Below are 13,433 nucleotides of genomic sequence, written 5' to 3'. Positions count from 1 at the left end.
AGTGAGAAAGTTGCTTCAACTAAATCGTGTCTGGTTGGCCGAAAAAAAAAAAAAAAAACATTTTGCCCATTGAGCCATTCACTTATTTTTCCCCTCTTTAAAAGGGAAAAAATTTAAAAAAAAAAAAAAAAACGGGAAGAACATATGAGAAACAGCTTTACGTAACAACACAAAACAAGCAAGCAAAATCATTGGAAGAATTGTGCTTTAATTTTGTTCCATATTACAGCGTCCTCTACATATATTTTACATTTACATTATAAAATAAATATTATGTACACTGGGAAAATAAATAATAAATAAATTCTATTTACAGTCAAATCAATTTAAACCAGACGAAATAATAAAGAACGAAGACCTGTTTATAGTCGTCTTTGAAATTTTGCGGGAAGACCTAAATATTTACTGTACACAAGCGCCTTTCAAAATGTGTAAGGACAAGTCAGTAAAATCTTCTGTTTGTGTTTTAGTGGTAACGTGTGGAAAATATTCCACAGCCCAGTAGAGCTTGCCATCTACAGTAAGGATATTGTTTCCAAATGTGTGACCCGTTTTCGTCCCTTGCACACCAAAATACGATCCGGCAAATTTGAACGGACTCGTTTCGCTTTGATTTGTTTTCTGGGCGCCATAATTATTGATATTAAATATATGGTTTCTACGGCCTTCGTTGTATTTATATTCGGACATTTTACAGTACGATGGAATGTCAATACATTGATAAAACTTAATAAGGTTCCTATGTTTTCCGGAATCCAGCTGCGCGTGGACCTCGCGTGTACACGCGCGTGCAAAGTCCCAGAACCCTTGTTCGTCGTCTGGTTCAACTAAAGGCACCTGAGTAGATAACGTACTTGCACTGACATAAGCTCCAAACACGTCGCTGTTCACTTTTGGCTGGCAATCTTTTCGTAAACTGATGGAGTAAGATGAGTCCACAGAGACTGGAGTTTTGGAATCTTGTTTCTGCTGAAGAATTCGCGCGATCGCGAGATGCGTGGAGGCGGTAATGGCTCCGTGTACTGTGCACTTGTTTGCCTTGCAGTTCTTTATCAACAGCTTGGTTTCTTCTTCAGAGAGGGTGCGACTCAGAAGACAGGTTCTCTTTGATACCAGTGGGTGTGAATAAGCAACAGCAGGATAAGCAGACAGATATGAATTCTTTGGTTTGACAAAGAATGTTTTAACCCGCTGGAGGGTGAAAAAACTTGAAAACAACAGTCTCTCCAAGATGCTGGGTTTGGCCAGATCTGACATCAGTGCTTCCACAGGAGATTTGAAAGGCAAGCTTTCGACTTCAATTTCTTCACCGTCGTGAAGGGAAGTTAAATATTCCATCAGAGTTTTTTGAAGCTCGAAGATGGAAAGCGCGTCGCAGATAACATGTTGGAATGTGAATACCAACGCGTTTCGCAACTTTCCATCAACTAATGTTTCCTTCAGTAACCTGACGCGCCACAGAGGACCCGTTGCAGTGTTGAATAAAGCACTGTTTATTTCTTCCTCGAAGCCTTCTTCCCATTTATCAGCCGTTATCCCGTCCAATACTTGAAAGTCAACTGTATCAGTGCTGTCCATTTCTTCAAAGCATGCTTCACTGCCGCTCTCGTTGATTCGCATTCGTAATAAAGGAAACCGCTTGGGAAGAAGACCGAGCGCTTTTCTGAGACGATCTTGATTTAGTTCTTCGTTAGAATCCAACAGCAATACAGAAGTAACAGTCCCCCAGTGATTCACTCTTTCTCTTTCGAGTAGCACTCGTTCTAGCAAGCCCAGACGTCTCGACAGTCTGCCATTACGTGACCGGTGAACAGTGAAATCGCCGGTATTATTCTTCCCCTTCATGTGAATCATAAAAGCAATCAAGGCCGCTACGACCAAAAGACAAACGGCCAGAGCTAAATAGGGCTCAAACATACTTATGGTTTTCAAAGCGGAGAGTTTCTCGATTCTGAACGTTTATCTTGGATAGTTTGCGAAAAATGACTGGAAGGTCTATTCAATACCAGTATTTTATAGCACGCGCCGTTAGTGATAGTAAGTATCCAATCGCATTTGTTGGGGTAAACAAGTGCAAACTTCCCGCTGTCCGTGCGTCATAAGAGGGTCCGACACGCCATATTAGGTGATTCATCTTTAGAGCTGAAACTTATGACGAAATAAATCTCAACTATACACCAAAGGTTATCTCTTATTAAAGCATTATAGACTTCCTTTCTTGTAAACCCCATGAAAAATATTTTATTGGTTTTCAGGACGGCTTTCAGGGCGACACAAATATGATTTTTATAATCCTTTTTAATCCCTGTTTAATCAGGTTCAATTTTGGCCATTTAGGTGCCCCCGCAAGGTTTCTACCAAAACATTTATTGGTTGTCAACAGTATCAGACCAGAGATTAGGAAAAAATAACATCGAAAAAGTGATGATGTTACTTGACAGATAATAGCAGACGTGACAAGCAATTTAAAGGGCTAAAAACGTCACGCGATATTGGATCAGATTGCATAAGTGAACAGCCTAAAAATAGCGTGATGTAAGAAAGTCATGCAATGGAATTTTCTGGGTTTCTCTCGAGCATTCCATCGACCAAAAACTTTGTGGTGCTGTTTTAGGAGAAAGCCTCCTCTAAATGGTTTAAAATTGTCCAGAACCCAAAACAAAACTTGGGATGCCATTGAAAAGAATTGTCCCGATGGTAAAAACCAACAGAAATGACTCAGTTGAAATAAAATTTTTCCCAAAAAAATGATACAATTAAAAGACGTTCTTCATTTTTACTCGTGAATGCATAATGACGGTTGTGGGGAAGTTGGCCATCCGTCCTCCTTCCTCCATCCTTGTTACATTTGCGGTGCTCACGGGCGCTCTGTTCCCTCCGTGTTCGCTCCGTCTCGGTGTTCTCCCCCGTGGTGCCTTCGCGACTTGCGTGACAGTGACTTTGTGTGTGACGGGAGGGGCCGGCGGGATAGTGGTAGAAACTCTGAGAGTCTCCGTGGAAAAGAGAGTGCACGGGGGGTCGTCCGGGTCCACTCCGACGCGGCGTACCGAGCATCGGTGCAGCAATAAACAATGAGAGTCACTGCAGGAATGTCCACCGTTCAATCGGCCTTGCAATTTTTTCTTTAACCTGTTATATGTTCACCCTCTAAATGAAGTAATATTTCCATCGATACTATACTGTTCAGGAACGATTCAAATATATCTAACGCATTCACGAGTAGGTCTTTGATTAATAGCTGATATTTCATCATCCCGCGGTTTTATTGTTTCACTGTATTATTGTCTTGTAATTGAATAGCCAAAAAATAGCGTGATGTCGCTCAGAGGTAAAAATGGCTAAGTCACCCGATTGCATTTTGTGGTCAAATCCATCATTCCATCGTAGACAAATTTAGTGGTGTTGAAATGGAAAGAAGCCTCCTTTTCATAAAGAATGGTTTATAAACGTTAGAAGAACCCACATGAAATTGCTTAGATGTCAAAGTCAAAAAGTGTACAGATTGTAAAAAACCCGAGAAACGATTTAGATAAGGGAAATTTTACCCAAAGCCAAGAAGGGATAATATAAAACAAAACTTCGTTGTTCCGTTTATTAGCTGTCATTTTATTATTGAGTGAATTTATTGTTTGACTTCGAATTTACAATTTATTAAAGAAGGTAGACAACAATCGCAAAGAATAGCATGACCTATGCCTTTCTTTATCTACGATTGTTTATCAAATAACATTCCTTTAGTTTTGTAAACGTTTATTTTCTACTTATCTGTTTGAAAAAATCTCAATCATGTTGAATAGCACAGTGCACTCTAAAAGAAATGAAGAGCTGACGTTGTCCCGCGTTTCAGCGGAAAGAGCCTCGCCCACCCACGCAAACGCACGACAATGCGTGGGACGTGCGTGACGTACGCGCGGAAGAGTGGAAGGGTGGTTATGAGTCAGCGAAGATGTCAGGGCTTTATTTGTGCTTTTGTTACTTTTTATGCACGATACAGTAATGCCTATTTTATCTAATTCCGTAAAATATTGTAGACTCACGCAGACTACGACGGTTAGGGTATTATTCATCTGTTACCAACGAAGATCGATTGCACTGGTCAATTTTCTATTGGCAGTTCTTAGACCGGATCGTTAACACCTATACTAGCACAATTCAACTTTGTAACGGGGGACTTTTAACACATAGACTAAGACATATAGGTACTGGCTTCATACAACTTTGTTATGGGAGCTTTTATTGGAAATCGTATGGACTGCAGAAACTGGGAGCGGAATATCTCTTGGGTGAGACGAAAGCAATAGACCAAAACACGTTTGCTACAGAATGTATTGTACGAAAAGACCGTCTTGCGGTTTTTGTTTCTTTTTGTTTCCGATCGTTTTCCAGTTAGGAAAGCTGACTTAGTGAAAAAAACCTTTTTTTGTGAAAAAGGCGAAGAATAGCGAACCCCGCGAGTGACGTCACGACTCAGACAAGACTCAGACAAACAAACCGAAATGGCGGACGATTTTCCTAAAACACTTTCTAAAACAGCCAGTGTTCCTTAAACACTTTCATAAAACGAAAACTTCGCCGGGATTTCTTCTATTTCTCTCAGAACACGCTGCTGTTTTCTGAGCCTCGTGGGGTTTATATTTATTCGCATTCTATTTTTAGACCTCACGCGCTTTCCTATTGGAAGCGTGCTGTAATGGTTTCCGTGGCAACAAGGTAACTTAAAATAACCAAATGTACAATATCGCAGGATATTTGTACTTAACAGACTAAAGTGCGATATCGTGCGCAACATGGCTTTTTTTATACGTCAGTTGTATTCTGCTTGCCTTTTCATATTAAGTAAAAAAAAATCGTTGACTGAAGTATTTTGAATTTATAATTTTAGAGTGACAGACAGCCAAAGTTACACAAATGTTGGCCAAAAAAACCCAGTCAACTAGATTCCAGACTTGAAAGAACTATTATATTAAGCAAAATGACAGCCACACGGATCAACTGTAAGAGACCTTCCTTTATTTGTGTTATTACAGTGTATGTAATTTGTCCGTTGCAGGAAAACGTGATTTTTACGTTTTTTAAACTTTTGGAACGTGTTAATTTTATTTCCTTTAGATATTTTTGAAAGTCATTCCATATTTTATCACCTTTGTCTGAATTGTTTTACGTCAATAGTCAGCAAGAATTACTTCAGCTGAAGTTGCGTGACTTGAATGTAGGATTACGTGTCTTAGCAGTTACCATGACAACATAATCACTTCAGAAGTGAATTGAATGCAAATTGTCAGTTTCAGGAGTGAGTCACGCAATGTACTTGCAACACGCATCATCCAAACAACTTGATGAATAAATACTACATAAAATTCAAGGGTAAGTCTCTTGAGGAAAGGCCGTTGTTCAAACAAACTACAGAACTGAAGAAGATCTTGTGAAACAACAAAAAGTAACTAAAGCTATCAAGTACAAATGGCAAATCGAGTCGAACGGAATGAGCCGAATTTTGACTCCTCGGAGAAATTCACGGCAGACTGCAAACAATCAAGACGTCTGGGCTTGCTAGAACGAGTGCTGCTTGAAAGAGAAAGAGTGAATAACTGGGGGACTGTTACTTCTGTATTGCTGTTGGATTCTAACGAAGAACTAAATCAAGAGCATCTCAGAAAAGCGCTCAGTCTTCTTCCCAAGCGGTTTCCTTTATTACGAATGCGAATCAACGAGAGCGGCAGTGAAGCATGCTTTGAAGAAATGGACAGCCCTGATACGGTCGACTTTCAAGTATTAGACGGGATAACAGCTGATAAATGGGAAGAAGGCTTTGAGGAGGAAATAAACTGTGCTTTATTTAACACTGCAACGGGTCCTTTGTGGCGCGTAAGGTTACTAAGAGAGAAATTCCACGAAGAAAAATTCAGAAACGTGTTGATTTTCACGTTTTTACACTCTATCTGTGACGCGATTTCCATCTTCGAGCTTCAAAAAAAGCTGATGGAATATTTAACTTCTCTCCACGGTGGTGAAGAATTTGAAGTCAAAAGCTTGCCTTTCAGGCCTCCTGTGGAATCACTGATGTCAGATCTAACGAAACCAAATATCGGAGAGAGGTTGTTATTTTCAAGCTTTTACACGCTCCAGCGAGTTAAAACCTTCTTTGCCAAACCCGAGAATTTGTATTTGTCAGTTTATCCTCCAGTTGCCAACTCAAATCCATCGGTAACAAAGAAAACGTGTCTTTTGAGTCGCGCCCTCTCTGAAGAAGAAACCAAGCTGTTGATAAAGAACTGCAGGGCGAACAAGTGCACAGTACACGGAGCCATTACCGCCTCCACGCATCTCGCGATCGTGCGAATTCTTCAACAAAAGAAACACGATTTGGAAACTCCAGTGATCGTGGAGTCAGCTTACACTGTCAACTTACGAAAATATTGTCAGCCTAAAGTAAACAGCGACGAGTTTGGAGCCTTTGTCTGTGTGAGTGGGTTATCTGTTCCAGTCCCCTTGCTTTACCCCGATGATAAGCAAGGCTTTTGGGACTTTGCGCGCGCGTGTACTCGCGAGGTCCACACGCAGCTGGATTCTGGGAAGCACCTGGACCTTCCAAAGATGTACCATTGTGTCGATATTCCAGCATACTGCAGAATGTCCTGCTATGAATACAACGAAGGTCGTAGAACCCAGATAATTACTATCACTAACTGTGGAGCCCTCCAAACAAGTCAGGGCGATGACAGTCCATACAGATTCGCCGGTATGTTTTTTGGTCTACGAGGAGAAAAAATGGGTACCGTATTCGGAAACAATATCCTCACTGTAGATGGCAAGCTTTACTGGGCTGTGGAATATTTTCCACACGTTACCACTAAACCACATGCAGAAGAATTTATTGACTTGTCCTTGCAAATTTTAAAAGATGTCTGTGAGCAGTGACTTAAACGATGTGGTATTTTACCACAATCCATTTGTTGAAAAAAGACACGTAAAAAAGACTCGGTCCATTACGGGTATGGACTCGGTTAATTAACGTTATTTGTTCCGTAAAAAAGTGGTACTGATTCAGCACTTGTAAAAAAATTTAAACGACAATACTGATTGGTTCACGTAACATGCCTGACGAGGCTGAGATTTCAGCGAAATTTATAGCAGTAAACAAAGACATTTTTAATATTTTACTGACTCCAAAATCGTGCGTTCAAAGAATAGCAAAGACAGAGAATGTCAAGAAATTACCGAAGACAATAACATTGTTCAGTATTTTTTTTTTAAATTAAATCAAATATTGCACTGTATAAACCAAATTAATCAAAACGTATAATACGTACACGACAAGACATTGCAAAGAAACTTATCAACACTGAAAAATGAATTTAACGACTTGTTAACGGGTTTATATCATGATCTGATATGGTGTTTTCGTTGTACATTTGCTGACTCTATGATTAGCATTCTATCTCAATACCCTGTCAGGTCAGATTAAATTTATCACATTTTAGATTAAATTAGTATATTTTAATTTTCACTCTTGCATATAACTACAGTCGTAAAAAAGCTCATGTCCTTTTCACACGGTCTCTTACACCATGATATCTCTGACTCATAACTTCATAGCGAATGGGGTATAGCTGCAGATGCTAACACCTCTCAGGGGAATGTTATCAGGGGAGGGGGGAGTCATTTGTTGAGTTGAGTAAAAGGGAGGACGACTCAGTTTGCTTAGACAGAGGAGGCCTGGGGAGTGTCAAATTATTCGAATTAAGCCATTTATTCAATTTCTAGTATGACTGATAATGAGTTTCTTGCTGAAGATTTCTGTTTAATGCTTCGAGATTAGGTCATTTAATACCCTGATTTAAAAACATCTTATCGTCATTTTTACGTGTAAATTACAAATTATGAATTTCATAATGGGTTAAAAGAAATGCAAGGATGTCCAAAAGTATAAAAAATAGACATCAAGGTGCGATTGTAAAGAATTCTTAAAATGTTGCCTTGTTGTTGCGAAGCCTTAGCGTAGCAGCACACTATTTGTGACTGTCCGCGTGGGGACTTGGCGCTTTATATATCAGTGCGACACACTCGATTTTCGACGTTTTCACTGGCGATGATTTTGAGTACATGCAATACGTATGATCAGGGGCATGTAAAATGTGGAAGCTGTGTTTGTCGTATGCGATGCCCTTTTCGCTAAAGAGTAAGAAGTTAAATTTTAAAGCGTTGCCGCTTGCGCTTCTGTTCAGTACTTTGTAAATGCTTCGCAAGAAATTTCATCCCTTATGCGCCATCTCTGATAAATAACGAATTTACGAGGCCTTCTTATAATTCGCTTTCATAATTATTCATTATCAATTTAATTTAAGGAAACATTTTACTTTCTGAGCCTTAAGCGGGAGAGATGTACAGCAAAAACACTACGAAGATTATTTGCGAAGACCCCACCTAAACGTTTCCATAATGACCGCGCGCTGGAATGGAACGAGCTTTAAGCTTTTTGACGTCATAAATTGGTGTTTCTGATGGCTTTGCAATCGAATTGCACGTGCTATGTTATGTTACATTGCTTCCTTTCGTCAATTTCACTAATTATTATATAAACTAAGCGAATTACCAGCATTTAACTCACTGAGAAAAATCATTTCCTTTACATCTGAAAATGTGAATATCTGAAACATTGCTATGACCTTCCGTTCGTTCCTGCTATTATTATTATTAATCGGGCGTGGCCAATTTATAGTTTACCCTTTGGTCGTCCTAGACGATAGTCTCCTGTCGGCTAAAAATGACGGGGATAGCCTGGGCCAATCGGTTTCATTTCAGTTTTGACAGTAAATCGTTGTAGGAACACTGGGTTGACTTTTGGGCTAATCTGCAATCTGGTTCTCTTTTTTGCTTCGGCGGGAGGACAGAGAAAAAAGCTTAAGGGGTAAAGTACTAATAATCACCATTGTGAAACTGTAGTTGCTTTGACAAGTTGAAGCTATTTTTGTAAATAAAAGGGGTAACGTCATTCATGTCACGCAATGTTTTTGTGGGAAACTTTGAAACTAGACGCTTTGCTGGTTTCTACAAATAGCAGTGTGATCTGGCGGTACATTTTTTTGAGGCGGACTCCACTTTAAAACTATTTTTTATATCTGAGCGGATTTGCAAGAACCGGGTCGCCCACAAGCCAAATTACTCCAAGCTGTTACAAGTCCCCGGGCCTCCCCCCTGGCTAGAGATTGGCACGTCACCAGCCCAGGTGACACCTGACACAGCAGCCAGGTCCCTTCTCAGCAGGGAACCCTCAAGCAATGTCAATCAAAATATTCAACAGCCCCTCACAGGGCATTCAAAATTTAACACAAACATACTAAAAAAATAAACACTCCAAGCTGTTTACAAGTCCCCGGGCCTCCCCCCTGGCTAGAGATTGGCACGTCACCAGCCCAGGTGACACCTGGCACAGCAGCCAGGTCCCTTCTCTGTAGGGAACCCTCAAGCAATGTAAATCAAAATATTCAACAGCCCCTCGCAGGGCATTCAAAATTTAACACAAACATACTGAAAATTTAACACAAATGGGCCCAAGTGTCCAAAGACAAACCCTCCCCCTCCCCCCTGCTTTTGACAGCTAGTCCGCCAGCCAGGCACCAGCGGATAGCTAAGACCCTGGGCCAGGTCACCAGAGCACTGGTGACGGAAGCCCCCCTCAAGTTAAGGGCACCAGCTGGGCTTGGACTCGGGCTTCGCCCGAGTCCAAGCGAAAACCTGGGCGACGAGGTTTTTGCAAATCCTCTCAGATATATTTAGCAAGAAGTATGTCGATTTTCATTTCCGCACAGTTGGGCGTCAAAGTCGCCTGTCACAAAGAGTAGATTGTTTGCACAACTTGGTTTGGATATATTTTAGATTTGACTAGTGACGTTAGTAAGACACTTCTCAAGACGTCAGCAAAACATTTGCAATGTACAGTATTGGTGTGAACTTGAATGGAATTTTTTACGAGATCAGTAAAGCTATCGAATGAAAAGATGACTTGAAAATGAAAACTTCGAATAATTATAGTTAAATACCAATTGAATTTTAGATGAAAAATTCCGGAAGTGACATCTGTGTTCAAAATAGGAATTTTTGTACAACTTAAAGTTCCGAAAAAAAAGACCACATGTTTTGTAAAAATCACAGACAAACATGATCAGGAAAACAAAACAGGCCAATGGGTTTTATTCACGAAAATACAACTTTCTTAAGAAAGAGTTTGTAAACAAGACAATGGAATCGAATTACATTTCACACGAAATTTGCATACATTTGAACTTGCAAAAAAGAAGTATCTCTGCCGAGACATAATAGCGAGACCTTACATTAATAATTATTGTATTCTGATCTGATTGTTATTTTTTATGTATTTAAAACTATTTGAAAGTGGTTCTCATCGATGAAAACAAAACGGTTTTTCATTCACTGCTTGAAGTATATATAGACGTGAAAACATTCGCTTAATCAAATTACATTCTGCACGAAATATTTTGTATCCATTTGTCCCGAAACTTTGAGGAAATTGAAATCTTTGTGGACAGTACTGCATAAAAGCAGTTCATAGAATTGAATAAAAAGATAAGAACCATATTGATAAAGGAAATTTTAAAACTTTATTTTGGCTCATTTTGACGAAATTCAGGATTTTCAAAGACTGCCAGTAAACGGCTGTATTTTGTCTGTCTCTATAAACGATTTTGCTACGGTTTTGAACGAGCTAATTTTTCAACATGATATCATGGTAGCGGGCAGAAGTCGGTTCGTTCTGAATTTTTCAATACGGTATACAAGTTACAGGTCAATATACAGACCCTCTGTACAGTAAAAAACGTTTTGGGAACAAACCATTTTGAACTTATTTTCTATGTTGATCAGTAAAAATCCTTAGTACGACATGGGGTTTTTTATCAAGTTCGTTAGTACGTTAATACTGCAAGGTGTATAACCTCAGAGAATTATTATCCAGGGTGTTTTGTTTTATTAGCGGTTTAGACTCTAAGGTCTTGGTATGGGAGATCAAAATTAAGGCAAATTTCTGTTATTATCTGATTGCTTGGCACAGATTAGTACGATACTGAATTGGTTAGGAAATGTAAACAAACATTAAATTGAATGAGAGTAGAAAGGGAGGGACAGGTGGGGGTGAAAGGCTAAGGAGATGGAAAGGGAGGGAGAATTAAAATCCATCATGATGCTTGGTTATATCACGCAATCTTTGACTTCTGTTGTTTTCTCACAAGAACAAAACTTAAGGTGGGGTTCTACCTGAATTTGAACGGAACTTTAAGAGATTTAAAGAAGGGATTGAAGAAAAGAATGGAAACACCTCCAAACAGTTGACCCCCTCGCAAGAGCACTTCGTCTGTTTGGTGTCCGTCCACCAATTTTTAACTTCAAATTCAAATTTTAAAATCACATTAAATCTCCAATATTTCTTATTTGTCTAAATTTTACTAATCCTTTGAGAAAAACTATCGCCTCCCAGACATCCCCCAAAATCGTCCAAAAAATACTGCAAAACAAATATATATGGGATAAGTAAAGCTTTTTTGGATTCCTCGAAACGCGGCTAAAATGGTTTTCAGTGTTTTCCAGCCCTTATACTTTGGGTTAGTACTACTATTCTTCACCAGTTGCTATTACAGTAATGGTATGAAACAAATACCTAATCACTGGTCAATAAGTTGTGATCATTTTCTTGACAAAAGTAGTTACCTGATTAGGAGTTGTATACTGTTCCATTAAAGTGTAAGGGCTGGAAAATACTGAAATGCGTCAGCCACCTAAAGCGTTGGAAAAATTGGTCTTCAAGTAAAAACCCCGCCTTTATTAAGTATTGCGAAAAGGCTGCACTTTGCTAAGTGTTACAAATTTATATTCTCTAGACGTCTAGTTCAATCGTTTATTTGTATTGTGCGAAATATATTTTTATAAATTGAGACCATTATGTCATTAAGTAATAATGCAATCTTGAAAACATTCCAGATTTTCATTATTAAATAGAAACACGAAAAATTCAAATTTGGGAAAACAAGCCTGTCAAAATGACGTTGCCATGGTGATTTCAAGTTACTGGCACAATAACTAATCCTGCCAAATTATTGCGAGATAAATTTTAGATAAACGCGCAAAGTTTGGCAGCGTTTAGTTGAATCTTGAAAAAGTTATAAGCATCCAAAGTCAGCGCGGGCCTCAAAAGCCCCCCCCCCCCCCCCGGCCTGAATAGGTTTAAGTGACTGTTTTTCCAGTGATTTTTACTGTACTGTACCCTGCCTTTCAAGTCAAAACAGATAGCTAATAATTAAGCGCCGAATTTTAAGCTTCTCAAGCTTCTCAAGCTTCTTGTTATTCTTATAACTTACTTCGCAGCACTTTACTTGCTATCAGCAACTCCTAGTTTTTAATATAATACATTACTGATTTTATACTAATCATTTGTGAATTGCATTTCGCCGTCGACTAAAGGATATTACACCATTATTCATAACGTTTTCTGATCTCGTCTTTTATCAGATAAGAACTTCGAAAATACTCGGAAGCCTTCTTTTTAATCATCTTTTGAAGTCTTTGGCAAACTTCGGGCGACTGACACCGAAGCGACAGAAGAAAGTGTCCGTATCAGAGAGGAGTCCGTATTATAGAGGTCACCCCTATGACGTCACTTTTATGACTTCATTGAAGTGTTTAGCAACTAAAATGAGGCCCACACTCATCCAAATTGATTAATATGCAGCATTGAGACACACTGTCTATCAGAAGAGTACTACATTGTACAACTCAGCTACATGTACTATATACGAATCACTGTTTTCAAACGAGATGATCTTCAACGCAATGCTGAATTCTGCGTGCGTGTAAAAAAAGTAATGTTAAGCACACTCAGAAAACGTCTAAGGCAAATAAAGCGTTGTTTTTTTTTGTAACCACAAACAGGAAATTGTATTACATTACTATCATTACCGGAGTGTCCGTAATAAAGAGGTTAAGTTTATATGAATTTTCTCCTAAGGGCCGAATAAATGTGTGAGCATTTTGTTGGAACATCTTAGAGAGGTGTCCGTATTATAGAGGTGTCCTTATGGAGAGGTTCGACTGTATTATTTTTTTCCTTTATTTTTGTTATTTTAATATTTGTTATATGTATATGTATATTGTTGATGTTCCGGGTTTTACACTGTCAGATAGTAAGACTACTACTACTCAGATGTATGTATATGTTGCAGGTCATATTGGTTTTCAGGTTAAATCTGTTTCCAACCTAGTATAGGTTAATTTTGTCACGGTATAAACTCGCCCCTTGTGATTCAAATATTAGAAAATATATCGAAACTCGGAAAATGGTAATTGTAAATATATTTAACCTTACGATGTCATCTGTTGATTTAGCCTTGACCTTATGCAAGTTTTAATTGTGATATTTAGTATAT

At 38.9% G+C, this 13,433-nt stretch overlaps 2 protein-coding genes across 2 annotated transcripts in view; one reads left to right on the top strand and one right to left on the bottom strand.

Annotated features, from left to right (window-relative positions):
* Nucleotides 1-194: 194 nt before the first annotated feature.
* LOC144651724 (uncharacterized) overlaps nt 195-13,433 on the bottom strand; it is a 165,431-nt gene continuing 152,192 nt past the window's right edge. The window contains exon 2 of the mRNA XM_078511690.1: nt 195-1,963. Coding sequence (XP_078367816.1) covers nt 403-1,917 — 1,515 coding nt within the window. The 5' untranslated portion in view covers nt 1,918-1,963 and the 3' untranslated portion in view covers nt 195-402. The remainder of the gene's footprint in view (nt 1,964-13,433) is intronic.
* Nucleotides 5,329-7,531, top strand: LOC144649913 (uncharacterized). Its single transcript, XM_078509509.1, has one exon. The coding sequence runs from the start codon at nt 5,461-5,463 to the stop codon at nt 6,916-6,918; it is 1,458 nt and encodes a 485-aa protein (XP_078365635.1). The 5' UTR covers nt 5,329-5,460; the 3' UTR covers nt 6,919-7,531.

This window comes from Oculina patagonica, chromosome 4 (assembly GCF_052425735.1).
Source record: "Oculina patagonica isolate OP01 chromosome 4, crgOcupat, whole genome shotgun sequence".
NCBI lineage: Eukaryota > Metazoa > Cnidaria > Anthozoa > Scleractinia > Oculinidae > Oculina > Oculina patagonica.
Note: the sequence above shows the minus strand (reverse complement) of the source record. Positions and strands in the feature narration are given on the sequence as shown.